The sequence below is a fragment of the Amborella trichopoda genome, chromosome 6 (assembly GCF_054954075.1).
Source record: "Amborella trichopoda isolate Santa Cruz 75 chromosome 6, AtrichopodaSantaCruz75HAP2 v2.0, whole genome shotgun sequence".
NCBI classification, from domain to species: Eukaryota; Viridiplantae; Streptophyta; class Magnoliopsida; order Amborellales; family Amborellaceae; genus Amborella; species Amborella trichopoda.
Genome location: NC_142341.1, coordinates 51,605,029 through 51,632,657, shown reverse-complemented (window position 1 = coordinate 51,632,657; position 27,629 = coordinate 51,605,029). Strand labels below are relative to the sequence as shown.

General features: G+C 37.9%; 1 protein-coding gene and 1 long non-coding RNA gene across 8 annotated transcripts in view; one reads left to right on the top strand and one right to left on the bottom strand.

The window, feature by feature from the left end:
- Nucleotides 1-19,532, top strand: part of LOC18448654 (Phosphoribosyltransferase family protein) — a 32,330-nt gene extending 12,798 nt beyond the window's left edge. Inside the window, exons 6-7 of the mRNA XM_006858715.4 lie at nucleotides 18,791-18,890; nucleotides 18,979-19,532. Coding sequence (XP_006858777.1) covers nucleotides 18,791-18,890; nucleotides 18,979-19,118 — 240 coding nt within the window. The 3' untranslated portion in view covers nucleotides 19,119-19,532. The remainder of the gene's footprint in view (nucleotides 1-18,790; nucleotides 18,891-18,978) is intronic.
- A 2,052-nt stretch (nucleotides 19,533-21,584) lies between these two features.
- LOC110008520 (uncharacterized) lies at nucleotides 21,585-27,465 on the bottom strand. 7 transcript variants are annotated; one of them, XR_016057363.1, is made up of 5 exons: nucleotides 27,375-27,465; nucleotides 26,928-27,152; nucleotides 26,607-26,662; nucleotides 24,570-24,682; nucleotides 22,468-22,894 (listed from the first exon to the last, which is right to left on the bottom strand). It is a non-coding gene; the product is annotated as an uncharacterized LOC110008520 (long non-coding RNA). The 7 variants fall into 7 exon arrangements; XR_016057366.1 differs by lacking the exons at nucleotides 26,928-27,152; nucleotides 27,375-27,465 and adding an exon at nucleotides 21,585-22,011 and having other exon boundaries at nucleotides 22,760-22,894; nucleotides 24,581-24,682; nucleotides 26,607-26,747; XR_016057365.1 differs by lacking the exon at nucleotides 26,607-26,662.
- Nucleotides 27,466-27,629: the final 164 nt, after the last annotated feature.

The following is a 27,629-nucleotide window of genomic DNA, read 5'->3' as shown; positions in this document are numbered from 1 at the left end:
GCCGATCATATCAGCCTCGTGTTGGTCGGTTGCCCGACTCTTTATCGTATTTGCGCTCTTGTCAACGCCGTCGCGCATCGAATAAATTTGGATGATCGGACACATAATCAAGATGCTCCATCTTAGAGTCAAGCCCCGCCTCGTGCCCATCTCCATCAAGACCCTCACCATTCGGATCCATCAACATGGGAACCTCTTCATTTGAGGCACCTTGCTGCTGATCTCTCTCTTGCAGCAACTGTGCAATTATCTTTGTTAAGTTGTCGATCTTTTGGTATTAAGGCGGTATACCCACAGCCATGACCAGCCATCATAGTCACCAACCGTTGCTCTGATACTAATAGATGCAAAAGGAACCCGAAAATTGAATCCGGCCTTCTTTTTATCTTTAAGGAAGAAATTTCATCAACTATGGATAATGTATTGTGGCTGTAAATCCAGCCCAAAGGGAGAAGAAACTCCTTCTTTGGTAAAAATTAAGTCTCAACAAAATTACCAAGTCTAAGTCTCTAAAGGGCGTCCCCCCCTTTTCAATACAAAAAAAAAGAAAGAAAAAGAAACTAAGAAAAAAATAACTTTCTCTCTCACCCATGATTTTCTCTCTCTAGCTCGATCTCCTTGTCATGTAAATCTTCCCCCATAAAATTTTTCTTTAAATATTTAACTCCCATGAAAATAGGAATTTCACTTCCCTTCCTTATCTAGCCCTCCCATACCCACACATCCCACTTAAGGAAAACAACTCATCCCATAAAAATAGCAACTACTAAATTCTAAAGTAAATACCCCTTTTACCCTTCATACCTTAAGTCACAATTCAACCAATAAAATGAAAAATTGACACCCATGCCCCCTGAAGAACAAAATGAAATACAGTTTCGAATAAATTACCACTTCTAAGGATGATGCAAATTGATTTAAAAAAAAAGAGTTCATTTGAAACTATATTTCATTTTGTTCTTTAGGAGGCATGGGCATATGTTCTTTCTTTTATTGGTTGAATTGTGACTTAAGGCATGAGGGGTAAAATAGGTATTTACTTTGGAATTTAGTATTTTTATGGGATGAATTGTTTTCTTTAAGTGGGATGTGTGGGTATGGTGGGGTAGATAAGGAAGGGAAGTGAAACTCCTATTTTCATGGGAGTTAAAGATTTAAAGAAAGATTTTACGGACATTATATGGGGGGAGATTTACATGACAAGGAAATGGAGCTAGACAGAGAAAATTGTGGGTGAGAGAGAGTTGTTTTTTTTAGTTTCCTTTTTTTTTTGAGAAGGGGGGAAACCCCATAGAGACCTAGACTTGGTAATTTTTTTGAGATAACTGTTGGAAAAACTGGCTGATCTAACCGGTAACTGCCCTGTTAGATCGGAAACGGCCACTGACCAGATCCGGTTTTTGGCGGTTTTGTTGATCAGCTGGTATTTAAAAAAAATTCAAAAAAATGTATATAAATTCCTAAAAATAAAGAATTTTGTTTGTAATACATTTTTTAATATTCTTTACATTATGGTACAGATTAAAACTTATTTTGGTCATTAATACTCACTTTTATATTTCCCCATCTCTTTCAAAAATTTTTTAAAATTCCCCTAGGAACAAATCGATTTTTTAAGATTCATTGTTTTCATTAATTTTCAACTTCATTTGAATGTGTTTTATTTTAATCATTTTTATATGTATTTCATATTTTAGAAGATTTTTTTTTGTGCCTTTCTATTTTTTTTAACACTTTCTTCACCGCTCGGGACTTGCTCTGTTAGAATGGTTGAATCGGCCGGTTTATCGGTTAGGTCGGTTAAACCGCTTCCGGGCCCATGTCCGGTTAACTGTTCCGGTTCAATTTTGCAAGCACTGGTTGAGACTTAATTTTTATCAAAGAAGGAGTTTCTTTTCCCTTTGGCTTGTATTTACGTCCACAATACATTCTCCATAATTGATGAAATTTCTTCCTTCAATATCAAAAGAAGGCCGGATTTAATTTTTGGGTTCTTTTGCATCAAGTGGTATCAAAGCAATGGTTGGCGACTACGATGGCTGGTCGTGGCCGTGGGTATACCGCCTAGTTCCGAAGGATCAATAGCTTGATAGAGATGGTTGCACAGTTGCTGCAAGAGAGAGATCGGCAGCAAAGTGCCCCAAAGGAAGAGGTTCCCGTGTTGATAGATCCGAATCGTGAGAGTCTTGATGAGATGGGTACGAAGCTGGCCTTGACTTTGGGATGGAGCATCCTGATTATGTGTCCGATCATCCAAATATGCGCAACGGCGTTGATAAGAGCATAAATCTGATGAAGAGTCGGGCAGTTGACCACCTCGAGGCAGATATGATCGGTGTAGGGGAATCGCGTGATCGACATTGAGATGCACGAATATATGATCGTAGGGAGTGAGATTCAGGTACTAAAATTGATCTCCTTGAATTTTATGGAAATCTTTCCCTAGAAGAATTTTTGGACTGGTTGAGCACGGTTGAGCGCTTCTTTGATTGGAAAGAATTGTCCGATTCAAATAAGGTTAAACTTGTGGCTCTTAAACTTGGGGGACTAGTATGGTGGGATCAAGTTCAAGAAGAACGGGTTCGAAAGGGCAAAGAAAAGATCAACTCATGGAACAAGATGAAAGCAAGAATGTGTGAGCAGTTTCTCTTGCTGAGCTATTCACAAACGTTGTACCAACAGTTCCATAGGTTACATAAGGGTACAAAATCCATTTGGGAGCATACAGAGGAGTATTACCGCTTAACCTTGTGTAATGGTTTAGCAGAGACCGAGGATCAAAAGGTGGCATGTTATGTCTCGAGGCTGTGGAGTTCGATCCAAGATGAGCTTGCCTTGCATCATATGCCTCAGTTGGAGGAGGCCTATCAAGCCGCTTTAAAGGTGGACGAACGACAAAGAAAGGGGACAGCCATACACTGACCCACACCTGGAGCGGGATCATCACAGACTAGGAGGCCGTGCCTCCAACCGGAGGAGTTCCTGCAGCAAAAGATGGCCTAGCTGCCGGCACCCAAGGACGAACCCGAGCCCAAGAGGCTGCTGGTTCGAGATGTTTTAGGTGCAATGAGGTGGGGCACCGAGCTGCAGAGTTCCCATTGAATGCAGCCCAAAGCCATGCTAATTTGGTAGAACCTGAATATGATGCTGAAGAAGTGGAAGGCCATGAAGAACACGGAGCACCCTGTGATGGAGGCTGAAAATGAGGCTGATTTTGATGATCAAGTCGATGAAGTAGTGGCTGATCAAGGAGGTACCTTGTTGGTTCGACGTGTTCTCTCGTGCACCCCAGGAAGAGCGTTGGTTGAGGACTAACATATTTCGCACCTAGTGTATGTGTAATGGCAAAGTTTGCAATGTCATCATCGACAACGGGAGTTGTAAAAACATGGTCTCTCAAGAGGTGGTGGACAAGTTACATCTCAAAGCTCAGAAGCATCCACATCCTTACAAGGTCGCATGGTTCAAACTCGGGGCTAAGGTACCTATTACTTCTTGATGTTTAATTAAATTTTCCATTGGTAATTTTTATAAGGATGAGGTGTGGTGTGATGTTGCACCGATGCTTGCCACATACTCCTAGGGCGTCCCTTGCAGTCTGATTGGTAGACCATCCATAATGGTAAACGTAATTACCTTTTGGAAGGATGGTCGCAAGGTGGCATTGCTGCCCTTTCGTGAGGAGTCTCCACCCAGGTCTTCTAAAGAGGAGGGTGTGTCTCGTCTTTTACTCCGGCAGTTTTGTGGACACGAGTGAGGAGACCGGACTAATTTATGCACTTGTGGGAAACGACTTGGGGCAGCTTGTTTCAGTGCCCGAAGCTCTTAAAACACTTTTATTGAAGTTTGAGGACGTAGTGCTAGATGAGTTACCTGTTGGCTTGCCACTTATGAGGAATATACAACATTGTATAAACCTCATACCTGGGTCAAGTTTACCTAAACTACCAGCTTATAGAATGAGTCCTAAAGAGCATGATGAGCTTCAGAGGCAGGTGGATGAGTTGTTGGCAAAGAGGCTTATAAGGGTTAACATGAGTCCATGTGCAGTACCAGCTTTGCTTACCCCTAAGAAAGGTGGATCATGGAGGATGTGTGTAGACAGGCGGGCAATTAACAAAATCACAGTTAAATACCGATTCCCTATTCCACCATTAGATGATATGCTTGATATGTTAGCTGGGGCTTCTATATTTTAAAAAATTGACTTAAGAAGTGGCTACCATTAAATTTGCATACGCTAAGGAGATGAGTGGAAGACCGCTTTTAAGACAAGGAATGGGCTGTATGAGTGGTTGGTGATGCCTTTTGGTCTATCCAATGTGCCGAGCACGTTCATGCACATGATGACATAGGTGTTACGACCTTTTATTGGCAACTTTGTGGTGGTTTATTTTGATGATATACTTGTTTATAGTATAGATGCCAATGTCCATGTTGATCATCTTCGCCAGTTACTAACAGTGCTAAGGCCTGAGAGGCTATACATCAATATAAAAATTGTAGCTTCTTGACCAATAGCTTGGTATCTTTGGGCTATGTTGTGTCTTCAGATGGGGTGAAGGTAGATCCTAAGAAAGTGTGTGTTATAGTAGAGTGGTGGGTTCCAAAATCAGTAATAGAAGTACGAAGTTTTCATGGACTTGCTACTTTCTATAGGAAGTTTATTGGAAATTTCAGCAGTATTATGACCCCAGTTATCGAGTGCTTAAAGGATGAAGCTTTTCATTGGACTTCAACTGCAAGTAAGGCTTTGGACACCTTTAAGGAAAAGATGTTGAATGCTCAAGCGCTTGCTTTGCTAGATTTCAACAAGGTTTTTGAGGTTGAATGTGATGCCTCTCACATAGGGATTGGTTCGGTGCTCAGTCAAGAGAAGAAGCCTATTGCTTTCTTTAGTGAAAATACTTAATAAAGCAAGAAGAAAGTATTCCACATATGATGTTGAGTTCTATGCAGTTGTTCAAGCTTTAGGACATTGGTGACATTATTTGGTGCAGCAAGAGTTTGTCTTATATACTGATCATGATGCAAAGTACATCAATAGCTAGAAGAAGCTTAGTGAATGACATGCAAAGTGGGTGGCTTATTTGCAAGAGTTCACATTCACTATTCAGCACTAGTCAAGGGATCAGAATCAAGTGGCCGATGCATTGAGCCGACGTTTATACCTCTTGCGCACTTTGGCTGTGAATGTGGTGGGTCTTAAAGCTATTCGAGAAGCATATTTGGAGGATCCATATTTCAACCCTATTGTTTCAAATTGCTGATCAAGTGATCATTCCTCTTACTACCAGTTCACTTTATTTGATGGATATATATTTTATGGTGCACGGTTATATATTCCTGATACTTCTCTACGAGAGCATCTTATAGCGGATCTCCATGGAGGAGGCCTTGGTGGTCATTTTAGTAGAGATAAGACATATGTCTTGGTGGAGGAGCGATATTTTTGGCCATGCATGAGGAGGGATGTGCATCGCTTTGTTGACAGGTGCAAAGTATGTCAGATGGCCAGGGGACATCCTCAGAACACGGGTCTTTACACACCATTCCCTGTCCCGACTAGGCCTTGGGTTGATTTGTCCATGGATTTCATTGTGGGGTTGCTTAGGACAACACGGGGATATAATTCTATTATGGTGGTGGTGGATCGATTTTCCTAAATGGTGCGCTTTATATCGTGTAAGAGGACCACATATGCTACGATGGTTGCTATTCTCTACTTTAAAGGGATAATACGATTGCATAGGCTTCCCAAGACGATTACTTTAGACCGTGATACCCGTTTCCTTAATCATTTTTGGAAGACTTTATGGGGGAAGATAGGTACTAAGTTGCATTTCAGTAATGTATATTATCCACAGACAGCTAGCCAGACCGAGGTGGTCAATATAAGTGAGCAACATGCTAAGGAGTTTGGTTGGAGAAAATGTGAAAATGTGGGTTTTGGTGTACCGCAAGGTAAGTTTGCTTATAATCATTCTCCAAATCGGTCTACTGGAAGACTCATTTTACAGTAGTTTATGGTATGTCTCCTTTACATTTTGATGATTTAATTCCTTTGCCTACACGTGAGACTGTAAATACAGATGCTGCAAGTATGCTTGAATATACGAAGGAGTTGTACGAGAATGTCCGCAGAAAGTTAGAGGAGAGCTATGACATGTAGCAGGATACTGTGAATCGACACCGTCATGAACAACTGTTTTATGTTGGAGATCTTGTGATGGTGTATTTGAGACTTGAACAGTTTCCTGTTGGCACCTATCAAAAGCTCAAAGCCAAGAAGATTGGACCTTGTCGGATAGAAAAGAAGATTAATGACAATGCTTATAAAGTGAAGCTACTGAGCGGGTGGAATATCTATCCAACTTCAATGTTCGAGATCTGTTCGTGTTCCATGGTGATGTCGACCCGACAGAGTCGAGTCTTCTCCAACCTGGGGAGGATGGCGCAAATTGATTTAAAAAATAGAAGAAAAAGTTTATTGGGAACTATATTTCATTTTGTTCTTTAGGGGGCATGAGTGTAATTTTTTTTATTTTATTGGTTGAATTGACTTAAGGCATGAGGGGTAAAAGGGTTATTTACTTTAGAATTTATTAGTTGCTATTTTTATGGGATGAGTTGTTTTCTTTAAGTGGGACGTGTGGGTATCGAGGGGTAGATAAGAAAGGGAAGTGAAACTCCTATTTTCATGGGGCTTAAAGATTTAAAGAAAGATTTTATGGGGGGAGATCTACGTGACAAGAAGACGGAGCTAGAGAGAGAAAATGTGGGTGAGAAAGTTATTTTTTTTTCTTGAGAAAGTTATTTTTTTTTCTTAGTTTACTTTTTATTTTGTTTTGTCTCTTGCTATCTTAGTTGTGGACGACTTAACTAGGCACTTACAGGATGGGGTACCGTGGTGCATGTTGTTCGCAGATGACATAGTTTTGATCGACGAGACCCGAAACAACGTCAACATAAAGTTAAAACTTTGGAGGGATGCTCTAGAGTCCAAAGGCTTTAAAATTAACCGGACTAAGGTAGAGTATATAGAATGCAAGTTTAGGAATAATAAGAATAGAGACGAGGAAGTAGTTAAGATTGACGGTCAGAAAATACAAAAAAGACCACACTTTCGATATCTTGGGTCGATAATCCATGAAAATGGAGAGTTTGAGGAAGATGTCGTACAAAAAATTAGAGCGAGGTGGGTGAAGTGGAGATGCGCAACTGGAATTTTATGTGATCGCTGCATACCAACGAAGTTGAAGGGCAAGTTCTATAGGACAACTATGAGATCAACTTTGCTCTATGGGGTGGAATGTTAGGCAGACAAAAAACAATATACTTATAGAATGAGTGTAGTGGAGATGAGGATGTTGAGATGGATGAGTGGCAAGATAAGAAGGGATGGAATTCCAAAGGTATCCTTTTGGGAGAATTTAGGTGTGGGACCAACAGGCGATAATATGAGACAGAATAGACTTAGGTGGGCTGGTCATGTGTGGCACCAATCAAGTACAACACCTGTTAGGAGGTGCGAGTTAGTTCAAGTAGAAGACTGAAAAGGGCAAGGGGTAGGCCCAAAAGACGCGGTTGGAAATAGTCCGAAAAGATATGGGGACTTATAGCTTCACTGAGGGTATGACCTTTAATAGAGCAGAATAGCGGACCATGATTCATGTAGCTGACCCCAATTAATTGGGAAAAGGCTATGATGATGATGATGATGTATTGATAAAGCGGGACGCCCCATAGAGACTTAGACTTGATAATTTTTCTGAGACTTAATTTTATCAAAGAAGGAGTTTCTTTTCCCTTCGGGTGGATTTACAACCACAATACATTATCCATAGTTGCAGAAATTTCTCCCTTCATGATCAAAAGAAGGCCGGATTAATTTCGGGCTCCTTTTGCATCAAAGGAGCAATTATTGAATTCTTCAAGAACCTTTTCACAGCCCCTTCCAACCCCAAACCCAATTTGGGGGACCTATCCTTACTCTCCCTTCTCACGAGAAGGTAGTTTGGCTTAAATGACCATTCTCAGAGGAAGAGATTCTAAGGGCAATTCACGATCTTGGTCGAGACTGGGCCCTAGGCTCTGATGGCTTTCCTATTGCCTTCTTCAAGTTCTTTTGTCGCTCCTTAAAGGCAGATTTTCTGGACTACTTAAATGAATTTTATGACATATGGGTACTCCACTAGGCTCTCAATGCTCTACTTTCATTGCCTTGGTCCCAAAGAGGGAGGGGGTTGAGGAACTTAAAGATTTCCAGCCCATTAGCCCCATCAATGGCACACACAAGATCCTCGTAAAAGTGTTAGCATCTTGCCTCAGAGAAGTGTTAGGCCTAGTCATCTCCCCCCATCAAAGGCCTTTGTCAAGGATCGCCAAATACTCGACGGTGCCTTAGTCGCCCATGAGTGCATCCACTTGAGGCATCTTTCCAAACTTCCAAGCTTCATCATCAAGCTTGATTGGGAGAAGGCTTACGACCATGTAGATCGGTCAATCCTTGATGAAACTCTTGCATGTATGGGCTTTGGTCCATAACGACACAAGTGGATGCACGGCTGTACTTCCAATCTCCACTTCTCCAGCCTTGTCAATGGGTCCCCAAGGGCAAATTTCTTTCCTCTAGAGGTTTGCGCCAAGGAGATCCCCTTTCCCCTATTCTATTACCGTCTATACTAAGCTGGGTGGCTTCATAGCTTTACTGTCGGATCCCAAGGACCTACCATCTCCCATCTTCAATACACAGATGACACCATCGTCTTCTGCAAGGCCGATGCCCAGGAAGTCGATATCTGCCTACTGTTCTTAAATGTATTGTGTGGCAACTAGATTCAAGGTGAAAATGGCTAAGACCAAGATGATGTTTAGCCCTCGACTATCACATCACCCAAGAGTTGGCTAAGAGATGGGCCTTTTTGGCTGACAAGCTCCCCTCAACTTACCTCGGACTTCCCCTTTGTATTGGGAAGCCCAAGCTCAGCCAGTGGGCTCATCTGATAGATAGGTTTGATCAGAAACTAGCCACTTGGAGGGTCGGTTCTTCTCCCCAGCTGGGTGAACCACTTTGACAAAGGAAACCCTATCCTATACGCCTTTACACCAGATGACCACTTTTCAAATTCCGGCCTCGATAAGAGCTCGACTCGAACAACTCACTCAAAATTTCTTGTGGGCCGGTGAAGAGGATAAGCACAAATATCACCTCATTTCTTGGGACAAAATCCGTCTCCTCGCTCTCAAGGTGGTCTTGGCATTTGTCAACTTAAATCCATTAATCTAGCCTTGCTCGAAAAGTGGGTGGCGGTTTGCAACTCAAGATAACCACCTATAGAAGAGGGTACTAAGACACAAATATCACCTCGACACTATCTCTTGGTTACCTAATTGCAGAGCCAACGAGAGGTCCTCAAGATTTTGGAAATATATCCGCTCAATTCTCCATCTCTTCAAAAGCCACACCAGACTTCACACCCTAAGAGGGGCTCTTGGATAAGCTTCTGGCAAGACCGGTGGTTGGGCCAAACCACCCTCAAGGACCAATTCCCATCACTTTTCCTTTTAGCCCTTGATTGCCAAACCACCGTCGAGCACCAATTTCCAGTGGTAGGGTGGGCCAGAATATGGAGTCCAAACTTCAGAAGACCCCCATCTAACAAAGAATTCCAAGAGTTCCTTGACCTCTCCTCCCTTCTTTGTTCTTCTTTTCTTTCCCTTCATGGAGAGGACAGCATCATCTGGTGCCCTGCCCCCTTGGGATCCTTCTCTGTCTTCTTGAGCCCCCCACCTTCCCCCATGCTCCCCCATCTTTTGGAGTTAAGGCTTGGAACTTGATGGCCCCTCCCAAAATTAAGTTCTATAACTGGCTGGCCTTGGCTGAGAGAGTACTCACAGTAGACCAACTTCTGTGAAGGGGAATGCCAATACCAAACCGTTGCGTTATGTGTAAGGCTGCTGAAGAGATACCAATGCCCATTTGTTCATCCATTGTCCCATCGTTTTCCAACTGCGGGGATCCCTTCTTCAGTTGTTTCAGTGGCAATGGGTTACCTCTAGCTCAATATTATATTCCTCACTATCACGCTTTCCATGGCCCAATTTTGGTATCTTATTTTGGATTAAGGTTTAAAAAAACAGATCGGTGACTCAAATCGGTCACACCCATACCCATGTCGGATCGAAGAATCGGTTGATCAGATTGGAGAATCGGCGGAATTGGCAATTTTTGACTCAATTTTCTAAGAAAATCACTATAAATCTCTACAAATAGTGTTCTTTTTGTTTCTAAAAGAATTTAGGAGTGGTGCATTATGTACTTTAATTACTTTGTAAAAATAGGTCAATTCTGTGTCTATATAATTAATCTAATATTATAATATTGCATCAATATAATTTAAAAAATAATAGAAAACACTTTCATATTATAAGATTAAAAAAATAAATTTTCATGTAAAATGAAATTAGTATCATATCAAAGTAACAAATATTTATTAGTTCGCTTTACTAATCGAAAATTATTACAACCTAACTAACAATAATATTATATAGTGAAATTGAAATTGTTGGTTTATATTTTATAATTATTTTACTATACAAATAATAACAAATCCAAAATATCTTATAATATCGTCTAATTTAAAATATATTATTGACAATTGTAAGAAAAAATAGTACATTACTTAATTTATAATGCAAAGAAATTAATAAATAAAATACAAGATTTGGTTATCAATGTAGAAATTATTAGAATGCGTACCAATTTTCGAAATAACACTTTAATTTTTCAAAAAAACTAATTTTTAAGGTTTCTAGAATAAATTTCGTGGAAGAGATTCTTAGTAGAAAGAGCGAAGGAGAGACCAAGAGATTTCAAATGGCCTCATTGTATGAACCCTATCATTAAATTGATATTCCTAAATTTATGTTAAAGACCACCATGTTATAAAAATAAAAAAATATAATTAGACCATTTATTCCTAGTAAAAAAAAAATCTAACAAGGCATTGATATGTGAGAGAAAGAAAAAGAGTAACATTCTCCAAGCCTCCAATGGTCCAATGACATTGTGCAGGTTGAATGGGACGAAATGTCCCACATCGAAAGAATAGAATAAGTTTGATGTGAATAAAAGCTTCCTTAGTACCATATGCTCAAATGCGAGCTTGAAATGCATGAGGAAGCATGAGGCAGTGTGCCTATGGTTGATAGGGGCACGTGGCGCCAGGGGCCATGGTTGATAGAGGCACACATGGCCATGTAAGACAAGAAGTACTTGTACACCATAATTGCCCCGATTTAAAAAAAATTACAAAAATGCCCTCTTGACTTTAAAAAAAGGTGTGATAAGTCAATAGTCGATTTGATGATGTCATAATCAACGGACTCAGTGAGTTGTGATGTCATGCTATTGATTTACTGTGCAGACATGGCTGGATCCCGTTTTATGCCTAGATCCGGAACGGTCCAGCCGATACCCGATCCGGATTGCCCGATTCCGGATTGGATCACCGATTTTTTAAACACTGCTTTGGAAAGCGGTTGTTGCAATCCTTTTTTGGACCACATGGATTGAACGCAATCAACACATTTTTCGCAAAGAGAGGTCATCTCCATCAGCCCTATTCGATAAGATCAAGTCCTTTGTGTTTTTATGGGCTTCAAATCACAAGAGCTCCTCTCTCGTTAATCCACTTGGACTGGGTAACCATGCTTAACCTCAACAGGCATTGTATCTCTTGTGCTTCTCTGTGGCCTCCACAGGAATTTGATTAGATCAAACTGAACTTTCATGGTTGCTCCCTAGGCAACCTTGGCTCCATTGGCATAGGTGTTCTATTCAGGAATCACGTAGGCTCAGTCTTCAGTTCGTTCTCCAGACATATAGGCCCTTCAGATTCTCAAACTGCTGAAGTTCTCGCTGTTCTAGAAGGCCTAAAACAATTTGATCCCTCTTGGGCTCCAATCCGCTGGTCGAAGGCAACTCAAGTAATGTCATCGCCTGGGCCTCAGGCTCGTCCCCTTGTCCCTGGACTCTGACTTCCATCTTTGAAGATATTAATCACTGGCTATTTTCTTTCATGAACTTTCACTGCACCAGCATCTTTTCCTCACCCCATGTGTTTGGGTGAACGCCTTTGGCAGCTATGTAACTCTCAATGGAGCCATTGTCTCTTGACCTCACCATGTCCTTTTGTGAGCAATCAACTAGGTATTTTCCTCTGTATAGTGGACAATGTCCCATCTATTTATCTTACACCCTTCATTTCTTCTTTCATAACCTTTTCTTTTTTAATGGCCAGTTCAAAATTTGAGTGTTCTCAAATAGAAGTAGAGGAAATTAACACTTTACTGGAGGGTGACAAGGACCATAAGAAATGAAGTGATATGTGCAATGGTTAGTTTAAGATTTCTTTTTATTTCTAGGAGTTACTTGCTTGAACTCAAAGATGGAAATAAGCCACAAATAAGTGTACTTGAGTTCATGGAGGTTTCACTATGAGTGGTCTGTAGTTCTTAAAAAAATACTCTGTTTCCTGGCATCTTTTTGGCTATTCAGGAAGATTAGGAAGTAGTTTTTGTTATGTTTAGTAAGAATGGGAACATTCTCACTTGGAACATGAAGATTGCATTCCATCTCTTCTTTGCTCAAGTTCTCCCCCTTAGGAGAATCAAGAATTCATTGTTCCCAAATTTTGGGTAATTGGTTTATATCCTCAAAAATGTAGTGTCCTTTGAAACTTATTTTCTTTACAGTTTCTTTACCTTTAAGTCATAAACATTTGTACCCAGTTTCTTTACCTTTAAGTCATAAACATTTTTACCCAGTTTCTTAACCTTTTAGTCATAAACATTTGTACCTCAAATTTAGTGAGACTGTGAAGTAACCAAGAAATCTATTTGATAGGAGTAGGAACTATGTTGTTTTTTTTTGTTAAAGTTAACATTGAATTAAGGGGGAAAAAATACGCTGATAGAAGGAGAGGACCCACAGGCCGGGCCTCTCAGTCAAAAAATGAGGAAATCTCTGGGTTGAGGTGCTGTACAAAAATGTGGTCTAAAAACAGAGCCTAAAACACACAAGCAGAAGCCTTGGAAGCAGAGGCTTTAACACCAATGTGCAAAATCAGGCAGTAACAGTTGTAGCAGGTACAAACTCAAAGGGTAAAATAGTAGCTAGTAAAAATGAGTCCCAGGGCTAAGGAGTAGGAACCAGTGTTTTAAAATGCGGCCGCATCATGTGGGATGCGCTCGCATCCGCATCGCGAACTGGTGCATATGCGCTTTTCACAGATGCGGCCGCATATGCGCCGCATCATGGCCGCTTCCCGCATCGCGCCGCATCTGTTTCTGCAAAAAATGTTTTCGATTTTGCCCCTCGAGGAGGGGCAAAATGGTCTTTTTGTAGTTCCAAAGTTTAGGGAAACTGTTTGGGGGGTTATTATACCCCCTAAACGAAGATTTCCAGCCACTTTTGTGGCTTTTTTTGCATCAAATCGAAGGAAAAAAAAATTTGGCGAAATTTTTTTTTTCATCCAAATCTTTGATTTGGCGGTTGTTTGATACTTGGATGTTCATTTGATGCCTTTGATTGTTGATTTGGGGATGTTAAGGTGAATTTGTGATAAGAAATTGGGGATTTCAGAGGCCATGAAGAAATCGAGCACTACTTCACAGAGTCGGTAACTTTTTATTCCTTCTTGTACAATAATACTGTTATGCTTATTTTTGGGGCAATGTCTTCTTCCCAATCTTCTAGTAACAATGTTCCGGCTTGGAAATATGCTAAACTAAAAAATCCGAAAGATAGAAATTGTGTGATATGCTTGCTCTGTGGAAATACTTATATGGGTGGTATTTTTCAACAAAAAGAGCATTTAGCCGGAATTTCTGGGAATGTAAGAGCATGCCCACAAGTTACAGATGAAATAAAAAAGGAAATTAGAGAATATTTGGATAGATTGAAAAAAGATAAAGAGAAAAAAAGAAAAGAAAAGAAAGGAATTACTTGATGATATGCAATTATTTGATGATGTTGATGATGATGATGATGATGATGATGATATGTTTGAAGATGCTATGAGGCAAAGGGGTACTCATACTCCAACCTCAAGAGAGAGGGTTATAAATATTGGTGGTAGTGCTGAGAAAAGAACACCTCTCTCTAAGGGGCCAATGGATTCTTTTTTTACCCTTAGCCCCGAAATTGTGGTTCAGGAGAGAAAGAAAAAAACAAAACAAACCATAATTGACAATAAATATAAGAAAGAACAAAGGAAGTTGGTATATTAGTGGATTGCAAAGTGGATTTACATGGCCGGCATTCCTTTTAATACTATAACTCTGGATAGTTTTGCATGTATGGTTCAAGCAATTGGGCAATATGGCCCAGGACTTATTTCTCATTTACTACATGAGGTTAGGGAGCCTTTGTTGAAGGATGTTGTATTTGATGTGAATAAAATTTTGATTTCTCAGAGAGAAGGGTGGGAGAAATCTGGGGCCACTATTATGTGTGATGGTTGGTCCAATGGGAAATCAAGGGCATTCATTAATTTTTTGGTTAACTGCCCAACATGTACTTTTTTCGTTAAGTCTATTGATGCATCAGACAAGTCACATGATGGTACATACTTATCTGGCTTGATGGATGAGACTGTCGATTTTGTTGGGGAGCAAAATGTGGTACAAATTATCACTGACAATGGTGCCAACTATGCTGCAGCTGGGCATTTCTTGACTTTGAAAAGGAAGCATATGTTTTGAACTCCTTGTGCAGCTCACTGTGTTAATCTTATGCTTAAGGAAATGGGTACAACATCTTTATTTAGTGGGGTGATTTCAAGAGCTATGTTTGTTGTTGGATTTATTTACAATCACACCATAGTCCTAAGCATGATGAGGTCTTTTACAAAGAAAAGAGAATTAGTGAGACTGGGTATCACTAGATTTGCCACGTCATTTTTCACTCTTCGAAGCCTAGCCAAGCAAAAAAGTGCCTTGAGGACCATGTTTGCTTCAGAGCAATGGAGTCAAAGCAAATGGTCAAAGCATAAGGATGGGAGAAAGGCTGAAAAAATTATTCTGAATACATCTTTTTGGAGTCAAATAATTATTGCATTGGAGGTGGCTCGCCCTTTAGTGAGAGTGCTTCGATTGGTTGATGGTGATGCGAAGCCCGCCATGGGCTACATACATGAGGCAATGACTAGGGCAAGAATTGAAATAAAAGATGTTTTAAAGGATAATGAAAATATGCGCAAGGCTATACTTGAAATTATTGATAGGAGATGGGATACCCTGCTTCACAGGCACCTCCATTCAGCCGGTTATTTTCTAAACCCATCTCTTCACTACAAGCACCCATCCATTGAGTCAGATCGTGTAATAAATGGTGGGTTCTTAGATGTGCTGGAGAGGTTGGTGCCAGACAAAGATATCCAGGATGAGATCCAGAGCCATGAATTGATTAAGTTCAAGTTAGCCTTGGCAAACTTTGGGAGAGATATTGCCACTCGAAATAGCGACACTACAGATCCAGGTAAAGGCCAAAAGCCCAAAAATAATCTTACTTGTCGCTTATTTTATGTATAGTTCTATTGTTTATTTTATACCCTTAATTTTTAATTATATTCTAAATTATAAAATATTATACAGCTGCATGGTGGGCATTATATGGAGACGAGACACCAAATCTACGTCTCGCTATTCGAGTGTTGAATCTCACATGTAGCTCACCTGGTTGTGAGCGCAAATGGAGGTGCATTTGAGCATGAAAGTCCTTTACTCCTTATTCCTTAATCCTTATTTCTTAAATTTCAATTTTCTAATCTAAAATCTAATTTATCTGATTTCAAATTTCTACCACAGCTCCATACAAAAAAACAAAATAGGTTGGAGCGGAAAAAGTTGAATGATTTGGTTTATGTACGGTATAACGAGCGGCATAGAGAGAGGTATGAAAATCGCACGAAGCTCAACCCTATTCAATTATATGAAGCTGATGGTGATTCCATAAGTGAGTGGACCATGGATCCAAGACAAGAGCGTGTGTTTGAGGGTGAGGATCTTACATGGCTTGATGTCGAGCTAGCAACAGGGGCTAATGAAGAAGATCGACCTAACACTAGAGCACAAAGGAGTAGAGGAGCTTCTAGGTCTAGTCGCACTCACACATTAGCTTCAGAGGTTGAGGAGGAAACTGACTCAGAGGAGACTGATCAAGAAGAATACATGGAGGCCGTCGAGGATGATATTGATGATGCACATGACGACTCTGAAAATGACTTGTCTGATTGATAATTTAAAAAAATGAAGTTCAAATTTCAAAATTGACTCTCAAAATGGATGATTGTATTAAGTTATTATTTATTAACTATTAACTCTTCTTGAGCTTGACTTTTGATTTGTATTTTGTAATGTCATTATTTTGTGCTTATGGTTGTACTTATGGTTATTGATGGTTGTGTTTAATTATAGTTGTGCTTATGGTGCAAATTTGTGCTGATGGTTGTTGATTGTTGAATGCTTTATGAAGCTGGTTTCAAGTTTCTAGTTTCTATCAGGGGATTGTGGATAACTGGATACAGAATCTCCGACAGCTAATAGTTTTGAAGTTAATCATTAAACTAAAATACCTACTATCACATATATCACCTTCATATTTTTTTCTATGCATTAATTTATTTTTTTAGATTTTTTAGAATTTTTTTACATTTATTGACCGCATCATCGCGATGCACCCGCATCGAGGCCGCATTGCCGCATCGGCCCCCCACTGCATCAAGGCCGCATCCCGCATTTTAAAACATTGGTAGGAACTATGTTGTTTTTATGAGTTCATGAAACATTAACAAAACAAATGTGCATAGCAGATTTTTTGTATCAGTGTTAGTTAAGTCACTCACTCTTATTGTCAATAGTCTAGACAACATCCAACCAAAAAAATTGGGCGCATCCAATTCACCCATAAACTTTTGGGTGCCCTCTTACAGGTTTTTATTTGTTCTTTCATTCAACACTGATTTTTGGTGCATTCCAACTAGACTTTGTCAGAAAATGCCACTTTCGCAGACATTTGTTCAAAGTCCTCATTCTATGTTCTTGTATGAAGGAGTTTGGTATTTTGATTAATAACATTCTTTTGGTGGTTCTCCATATGTTTCTCCATGTATAGTTTTTCCTTTTTTTCACTTGTCATAGACATTTTTTTTGTTCCCACTGCAACTAGTTCTTACCAGCCCGAACACCAATATATACTCATGGCCCAAGGAGATTGACTGGTGTCCATTATTGGAAACTAGTGGCCTACCATAGAATTGTATGTCACGGTTGTCAGCTTCTTATGACTTCTTACCTCATATGTGCTTTAGTGCCTACTGGAGCCTGTGGGCAAATGGAAATCTCTCACCATAGTCTCAGATGAAATCTAGTTTGTGACGTGTGTGTAACATTAACACTTCTTGAATCTGTACTAGTTGCATGTGGGCTCAACCATTAGAATAACTGGCATCATTCTTTCAACCTTAGGTGTCTATTTTCTAGTGTTGATGGGGAGTATTCATGGTTTAGTTTCTATATCCAACGAGAAATTATTGGTAGACAAGTAGGATGAGAGGTATTAAGTTAACCTTCTCTCAAAAAAAAGTAGGATGCGAGGTATTTTGAAATATTACTGGAGCAGTTCTTAGTGCCACCTGCTCGAGTTCTACTTTGTTTGTGAGTTTATTTGTACTAAATATGTAAAGCACACATTGACTTTTAACAGGTACCCTTGTTTCTGGATATTGTTCTTGAATGTTCTCAAATTGGTTTCCAACCACAAAATCATTTTCAGTTATACTCTACAGATATACATACAATATGTGTTGTACAAGTTTGGAGCTCATCGTGGCAGACAATATTATTTTCATGCTCATTGCATTTGAAAACTTCCTTTGTTTTTTGTCTTACACACGCGGGACCTCCAATTCATTAAAATTATAACTTCCTACATTATTTTGCAAAATAGAGAGGGGGCCCTGGTCCGAATCCCAAAATGATTTACAGCCAACTCAATCAAAGTGGAATTTTTGTAAAATAGAACTGGACTCAGATATTTTTCTTTAAGCAGTGGACATAGAACCAATTTGGGCAAATGACATGTTTGTCTCTGAATTTCCTTGTGAGCATTAATTAACCATGATGTGAAGTACTCTTACCAGTTGTTGAGTGCGCAAAATATTCTTCCAAACATTCTAGGAAGCCAAAATTTATGTCAATAACCAATCAACCATAACCATAAATTCCGATATGATATGACTCCTTTTCTGAAACAAGTGCCTCAATAAAATTATTGGTTACCTATTACTAGATGTCAGAATGAGTTGTGTACCGTCTTTGGTCAATTGTTAGAGCTTTAGTGTTAACAGTCCCAAACTCATTTCTTTATCATTGGAAGACAAAACCATAGTGCCCATACCATTAACACTGTACTTCAAAATGCAAGACATGATAATGGGCTAATCTTGTTCTGTACATTGAGTGTGCTTAGTAACTTAAGGTGAATTCTGTCTTTAAGTGCCATTCTGAAATGCTACTGGCTCTGTTTTACAATGGTAAGGGGTGACCTTAATTAATGGCAAACATTGCAAGCCTTACATATAAGAAGAGCTTTATTTGTGTTTCTTCAATCATCATGTTTGGTTATCGAAGACAAGTCTTACTTGTTAGCAATGGATGCTTATTTTAATTTTAGATCTAACCATTCACTGCTGACGCAAGTGCTATATTTTTGTCTTCCTCCCAGAAAGTTTTGGCAGCCCATGGTGCTGCAAAGGTTAGTGCTTATGTCACACATGGCGTATTCCCCAAGAGATCATGGGAGCGGTTTGCTCATCGTAATAGTGGTAATATTTTTGTTCTTCTCCTCTAAACTATTGAGATAAGTTAGAAAATATGAGTTTCATTGCTTAGTTGATTCTATCTTTGTTGCAGAGGGAGAGGGTACAGAAAAGCCTTTCGCATACTTTTGGATAACAGATTCCTGTCCTCTTACTGTTAAAGCTGTGTCTGGAAAGGCTCCCTTTGAAGTGCTAACCCTGGCTGGGTCCATTGCAGATGCCCTTCAAATCTGAAGCATTTGGTCTCATTTTGGATAAATTATTTCGAATCTTGATAGGGGAGTTGGCTCCAGGACCCATTGAGAGCCTCTGTGATATGCATAATCTTTCCCGTATGCCGGATTTTGTATAGGCGTTTCTTTGGGAAATTCGGCTTTGCTTTGCTACTAACATACCGCATTGGATGAGTGTGACCAGCCACCAAACTGGTAATGGGTTTGGTATTGTCTAGCCCGGTCTGATGAAACCTCTTGTTAAGTTATCAAGAAGAGCAGCCTTAGAAATTGCCGATCTTTAGAGTTTAAAACATTATGTTCAACCAGTGTTATCTTGGACGAGCTTCCAAGCTAGTAAGGGATTTAGTCCAGTTAAAACTTGATGATTGTTAGTCAAATTTGATTGATAGAAATATAAATAGGATTTTAAAAATATTAAGAAAATATAAACAATAGTTTAAAAATGTGTAATATAAAGTAATCGTTGCCAACTTTTTTTTGGATGGTCAAATAGGTGCAAACAAAGTTGGTCGGACTTGTTAGAACCAGTCAAGCACTAGTTTTTGCTGTACTTAGTTTTTAATTTGGATCAGATCGGTCAAGGCTTTAGTTGGCGGTTTGACCAATCAGACGACTTGTCCTGTCAGCTCTTTGGAATTGCACCCACAACTTCAATCTCTTTCAAAGTAAAGCTCACTTTGAATCCTTGTTTATAAAGAACTTTCGGCATCAAAATATCTATGATGGCTTTAAAATCAATTTCCAACGCCCACAATGAAATTTGAAGTCCAAAAACTATATAGTTCTTGCCAGGCGAAATGGCCGATCCGGATAATGTGTTATAATATACATTATTTTTAGTACTTGGAATCTTTTTTTCTCTCACAACCCTAATGGCTAATGGCATGATCAATTTGAAAGGTTTTTTATGCTAGAACTGTAATTTTCAATAAGTTAGAGGTGAGGTTTACTTTTTCCTTGGTTAAATGACATGAACATGAATAATTTAAAAAAATGGGTGCAGTATCCTTTTATCAAATTCTGATTAGTTGAGAATGGGGTTGGCGTCGTGGTGGTGGCACTATTTATGCTTTAAATAAGGTTTAGGCTTCCATTTTCATCTAACACTTTAAAAAATAACTAACGATTTAAACAATGGATAGAGGTTCGTCATCCTCACTTAATTACCCAAAAAAGAAAAAAGTTCTGATTAGGATGTATTGTTTTGAAACTTGGTAAAGTTGCACCTTGAAGCCCCTCTATGACGCCATATCCACTGCTTAAATCAAGCCCCTCTAAAATGCCCATATCCAGTGCTTGAAAACACAGTGATGGCCTGAAAATTTATTTTTGCCCAACTTTGAAGTTCCAAGTTTCGGAAAGATCTAGACTTAAATTAATGTGTAAACACTTTAAATGGAAGGAGGATTGCTTTACTGGAAAATCTATTTTTTATCATATCCATTATTTTAGAGGTGAAAATGATCAATCTGAGTTTAGTTTTATAAGATTTGAGGTGCAAATTTGCAAACCCACGACTTTATAAATCAGGAAGACAAGTAAGCACTGATTTTTCGACCTCTTAATAGTTTTAAAATCCGGTGATTTATCGTGGCACTAATTTGAATAGAATAGGTATTTGAGTCGGTTCTAAGATGGTATGGTTCTTTAAAACCCTTTAATATATATTTTCTTGAGTCCCCTTAAATCCACACCCCAATAACCCCTATATTTTTATTTAGGTGCGATTTGTATAGAGCCAAGGCTCTAAACAATCAAATTAGAGTCCACCTTCAAATAGTATCTAGAAATATGGTTTCAATACTGAAAAGTTGTGATAGCCTTAAATTATGTTTTCATCTTCTGTTATAAAATTTAAAGCTTAAAAAATAGTTTAGATCATGCAAATCTATAAAAACTTGAAAATTGACGATCCAAAGATACATTATTTGATGCACCATTCTAAAACTTGAAATCCATTTGATGCACCATTCCAAAACTTCAAATCCATTTTTTCTCACATCCATGCATCTTGATGTTGAGATGATCAACTTGATGATATTCAAGCATCTAAATAAGCTTTTGGAAGTTGTGGGGTCAGCTCTAATTTGATTCTTTAGAGCCTAGGCTCTATATGAACTTTTCCTTTTTTTATTTTATTCCTTTTAAATATTTTTGGATCATAACACAGATTTGTAGGTGAACCAGCACCTGAAAAAAAAAAGAAAAAAGAAATATATATATATATATATATATATATATATATATATATATATATATATATATATATATATATATATATATATTACTCTCTCAAAAAAGTAATTTTAATCTGTCTTCAGTATATTTGCCCATCTGAATACATACCTACTAGTCGTCAAACTTGGAAAAACACCATAGAGCACTCCCATTAACATCATGGAATCTCCCGAAAACACACAATATCATATCATAGATAGAGAGAGAGAGAGTAGATCCATGACAGTGCCAATGAAACGTGGATGAACCATTTCCCAACTCAAAACTGTACTTTCACAAATCTCGCATTCTCTCAAAAAAAAAAAAAAAACTCAAAATTGTAATAAAACAAACTCCAGAATCCATTATATTCACAAAAGTATTAAGAAAAAATCTTAATTTTTCAAGTACACAGCACCTATCAATGAGCTAAGAGTGAAGTTGATCCTTATTCACAAAAATATTAAGAAAAATCCGGATTTTTCATGTAAAGTCAGCAGCTATCAATGAATGAAGAGAGTAGAAGCCTGAAACTGAACTTTAATGTATCCGAAACTAAGCCTCGATGTATCAGGTCGCAGAGATAGAGAGAGAGAGAGATGTATCAGGTCGCAGAGAGAGAGAGAGAGGCTCAGCCATGAATTCATTCTCCATCCATTGAAGAGTTTAATTACCTGCAATGTTGAAAGAAAGTTTAGAAGTACTCCTTAATTTTATTCGGAAAAAAAAAAAAAGGATCAAGAGAGTTCAGAAAATCTATTAAACCTTATTCCTTAATTCTATTGGGAAATGAAAAAGGATAAGAGATCGAATAAGTTCACAAAATTTACTAAACCTTGTGTAAGGACAAGTTTTGCTCCATATACCTTTAGACTGAGAATCTTTTAGTATTTTAGTAATAATCAAAACACCAAAATTATTACATTAAGATTATCCAAACAAAAGGAAAAATCATGAAATAAAAGAACCAAGGATCAAATTCTCCCCAAATAAATAAGACAAACATCATGAAATAAACATAAGAATAATAAAAAAATAAAAAAAAATTAAGAAACAAATTTTTTTTTTAACACCACATACCTCATCAAATCATATCATAGATAGAGAGAGAGAGAGTAGATCCATGACAGTGCCAATGAAACGTGGATGAACCATTTCCCAACTCAAAACTGTACTTTCACAAATCTCGCATTCTCTCAAAAAAAAAAAAAAAACTCAAAATTGTAATAAAACAAACTCCAGAATCCATTATATTCACAAAAGTATTAAGAAAAAATCTTAATTTTTCAAGTACACAGCACCTATCAATGAGCTAAGAGTGAAGTTGATCCTTATTCACAAAAATATTAAGAAAAATCCGGATTTTTCATGTAAAGTCAGCAGCTATCAATGAATGAAGAGAGTAGAAGCCTGAAACTGAACTTTAATGTATCCGAAACTAAGCCTCGATGTATCAGGTCGCAGAGATAGAGAGAGAGAGAGATGTATCAGGTCGCAGAGAGAGAGAGAGAGGCTCAGCCATGAATTCATTCTCCATCCATTGAAGAGTTTAATTACCTGCAATGTTGAAAGAAAGTTTAGAAGTACTCCTTAATTTTATTCGGAAAAAAAAAAAAAGGATCAAGAGAGTTCAGAAAATCTATTAAACCTTATTCCTTAATTCTATTGGGAAATGAAAAAGGATAAGAGATCGAATAAGTTCACAAAATTTACTAAACCTTGTGTAAGGACAAGTTTTGCTCCATATACCTTTAGACTGAGAATCTTTTAGTATTTTAGTAATAATCCAAACACCAAAATTATTACATTAAGATTATCCAAACAAAAGGAAAAATCATGAAATAAAAGAACCAAGGATCAAATTCTCCCCAAATAAATAAGACAAACATCATGAAATAAACATAAGAATAATAAAAAAATAAAAAAAAATTAAGAAACAAATTTTTTTTTTAACACCACATACCTCATCAAATCAATTTTGCTCAAAGAGTCCCATGACCACCATCCCTATCCTTGCTCAAATTCAAGGAAAGGGCCTCAAGCCCACTCAAAATATTATCAATTTGAGCCCCATCTTCAAATTTAAGGCTAGCACATATTGCCTTAAGTCTAGCAAAGACATCTTCAAGGTGTGCATAAATCACAATAGAGAAACAGACTGAAGGCCCAAGCATTGAACAAGGCCAACAATGAATTCACATACTCATCAATTTCTTTTAGTGAAGAGGCCATTAGGGTTTGGTGTTGGCCCCTAGAGAGAGAGAGAGAGAGAGAGTCAAAAGAGGCTTGGCCATGGTTTGGGAGGGGATTTGAAGAACCCCACAATTTGATTGGGCCTTCAAGAGAAAGACTTCATTAGGGAAGGTTTGGAGTTTCTCCAAGATGTTCTCAACCATCAACATTTTCTTTCCAAAAATTGTTTCTAGAGAGAGAAAGAGAGTCCAAAAATTGTTTTTGGAGAGACATGAAGAAAATAAGACTAGAGAGGGGGAGAGAGATCTAAAATAAAACTGGAGGGGGTAGAGAGGAAAGGGGGAGCTAAATATAACTAGAGAGTGAAAGTAAATATAGATGGACAGATAGGGAGAGATGGAGTTAAATATAACTAGTTTCATTCGGAGAGAGAGATAAGGATCAAGAAAGAATCAGGAAGATAGAATTTTAGAAATTTACATATGATTCAAGAAAGAAAGAAAATGTAGAGAGAGAAAGTCAAGTATGGATCAAGAAATATGGGAAGCTATAGAGAGAAAAACTTGAATAAGGATCAAGAAAGTAAATTGCCAGAATAGGAAAGCAATCCCATGTTTATCACCGTAATACCTTTGATTTAATACATGAGTTAGCTTCTTTGTAGGGATAAATAGAGCAACCTTCAACATATCTAAATGATTTAGATATATGACCCAGCGGAGCATGCTGTCTATTTATTGTTTAGAATCCTAACTAACCTCTAACCTAAAAAAGGGCAAGATATACTGCTGCCAAAAATTTTGGTACAAGGAGGTCCCGAGTACCTTAGCCATCATATGTGAAATCGAATGGTGCGTCATACATGTTGAGATTTTTCTTTTCTTTTATTTTTATTTTTCCCGATTTTTGTGCCCAATCCATCACACCAATCCCGATTTCACATCTAAAATAGTCAAATAGTCAATAATGATTATAGCTTGTGCTTAAAATAATCTATCTTATTATACATATTTTTTCTTTCTTAAAAAAAAATACATGCAAGATAATCACCCGATTCTCTAACCCGGAATGTTGATTCTGACAAAACGACATCAGTCATTGCAGAATTGGGTTGTTCCCTCCAAGTTGGACTGGGTCGGTCCCCCACCAAATCTGAAAGCGAATTTTAAACCCAAGTAAAATAGCACACTAATAAAACTTCATGATGTCCTTTGTTTTGTATAATGAAACAAGATGGGGAGCATAGTTATAAAGATCGTACCGCATTAACTAGTCAGTCCATCCGACCAGTTGGGGCCTGTGGTCCAGGGCCTCATCTAGTCTTGTTTAAAGTTAAAAAATGATTTGATTGAAAACCACTCAAAATTCAGTGTATGACTAGTTTTGACTGTTGGACCTTCCAGTTTTCACAATTCTGACAAACGTACAAAGTTAATAAACTTATTTCTAATATATTTTATATTTTTAAAGAGTTAGCATGGTTCTCTAGAAAAGTACTCACATGGGTGTGGGACTTGACTTTTTTATAGATCCGTGTCAAATTTAATGGTGATTCTTTCGGGACCTACACATGGGTGGGAGAGGGTTGTATAGGACCATTTCTCATTTTTAAATTATTATTCTTACTTTTATATTTTTTAAAAAACTTATAACCGGTTTGGACAAGCACCTTCACCCTAGTTTGGTAACCTAATCTGATCTTGGTAACAATGGTTGAGAGAGTTAGCTTAAACAGTTACCCAATTAGCCACCGACTGGTTCCATTACTGAGCATTTTGTTATAGGATTGTATACTATGAGACCATTTATCTTTCTTAGAAGGAAGTCACAATTATTCCTAGCCATTAGATGTCGAATTGGATGGCTTGGATGTGTCTTGAATTTCGAGATATTTTCATATGCTTATAACCACTCGATTTGAAATCTAAAGGACAAGAGGATTGTGACCTCCTTGTGTTAAAAGTAAATGGTCTGGTTATATACTTTCCCTTTTGTAATCACATGGTACAAATAATGCATTTTGAGCTCTTTTCAAACATAACCTAGATTTGTATATTTAACATATAGGTTAATTTTCTATTTCTTGGTTCAATGTGACAGTAATCCATGAAACATGAACTCTATTTTTCTTGACTAATATCATCAGCCAGGAGGAGAATAGATAAGCTAGGTTAACAACTTGGTGAATTTTTGTCATGCTGGTTATTGCTCCCCTTCTGTGATATCCTACAAAGCATAATATACAATCCCTTGCTCTAAGAAGGATGCAATGCCCAGAGAAATGGGTGTTCTCTTAATTAGGACTGAGATGGATGCCTAAATAGTGGTTAACTGCTTACTACAATGTAAGCTTTGGGTTGGTTAGTTCCATTTGAAGAATCAAAAACCTAAAGTTTTAAAAAGATTAATTAGCCTTGTGGCTGCTCAGATAGCCATTGTCATATGACATTCTAGGCAATTGGATTTTAATCAATTTTCCTTAAGGATGGTTTTCACATACTGGTAACTTGTTATTTCATTATTTATGTTAGTATTCATTATTTCGTTTTATTCTGGATTTATTGCACTAAATATAGAATTTGGTTGTAGTATTTTTATTGCTAGCAAGGGGTGGAAACCCTAATTCCATATCAAACTTCTAAATAAGAAGACAAAAGATCTAATTTAACATAATGAATTAAAAGTAGGAAGGCAAACACAGGTAAAGAATGAACCTCATCTCATAAATTTGAAAATTATTATTAAAAAAAATTGAGAGGTCATTTATCTTTTATATCACAATCACTCAATTCTTTCTTTTAAAACTCTGAATGCAACTAATAGCACAACACTGCCCAATGTCATACCTAACTGGAATAATAATCTGCGTGTACCAAAAGTAAATGCCCCTTATTACATCATCATCATCATCATCATCATCATAGTCTTTTCCCAATTACTTGGGATAGGCCTCTTATTACATATTTTTTATTAAAAAATGAAAAAAAAGAAGAAGAGCAAAGCCATAAATCAAGAAAGGATTTTCTCAAAAAAACATAGTAATAATAATAAACAAAGGGGATGGGATGGCACTTACCACACTTTTAGTCCTTCAAATTTAGGGAAAGAGACTCAAGGCCACCGACAATATCCCTATCAACATTTAGAGAGAGAGAGATTGAAACCCACCAACAATGTTCTCAATTTGTTGCATTCTCTTACTAGGAGGGAAGGAACAGATGAAAGGAGCAATCCTATTGATATGCACCTTAAACAACTCTCTATCCCTTGGTGTAGGTTTCTCATGGCATCTTACAATGTCATCAAATAAGGCCAATAATGAAGTCACATTATGATTAATCCATGCCAAAAGGGAATTCATATTGTTTTCATACGAGGCAATGGCTTCTAGGGTTACCTCTGATTTTAGGGTTACCCCACTTTCTATATGGGTCCTGAGGAAAGAGAGTTCAGCATAAGAGCCTTGGATATCACTCAAAGCCCTGTGGGCAGGTGCCATTATTTGTTCCCAACAATGAGTAAGGTCTTCTTCGTCCTTCATGATACACACTTTGTGAGGTAAGTGTTCGATTCTCTTCAAAACATCCTCAACACTCAGTGGCATTTTCAAGATCCAAAATTGCTTCACAGAGACAGAAATAAATAAATAAATAAATAAGAGAGAAATAAAAAACAAAAACATCAGGAGGAGAGAGGGAGAGAAGGATCAAGAAAGTATCAGGAAAGAGAATTTTAGAGATCTATATAATGGCTCAAGAAAGGGGAGGTAGAGAGAGATAGAGAGTCAGATAAGGATCAAGAAATATGGGAAACTAGATAGAGAAAGATTGAATAAGCATGAAACCCCATTTTTCTCGAGCGTTTGAAACGACCTTTGATTAGTGCTTCTTTGTAGGGAGGGGATTCTCGAGCGTTTGAAACGACCTTTGATCAGGGATTCGATCGATACAGTAACCTTCAAGCGTTTCTGAATGATTGTATGCTCCAGCAGGAGCATACTGTATATTTATTATCTAGAACGTTATCTAACCTCAAACTAAAAATATCAAGAAAAGTGTTAAAACCCCTAATAATATTACTAAAGGGATCACTAGATTAC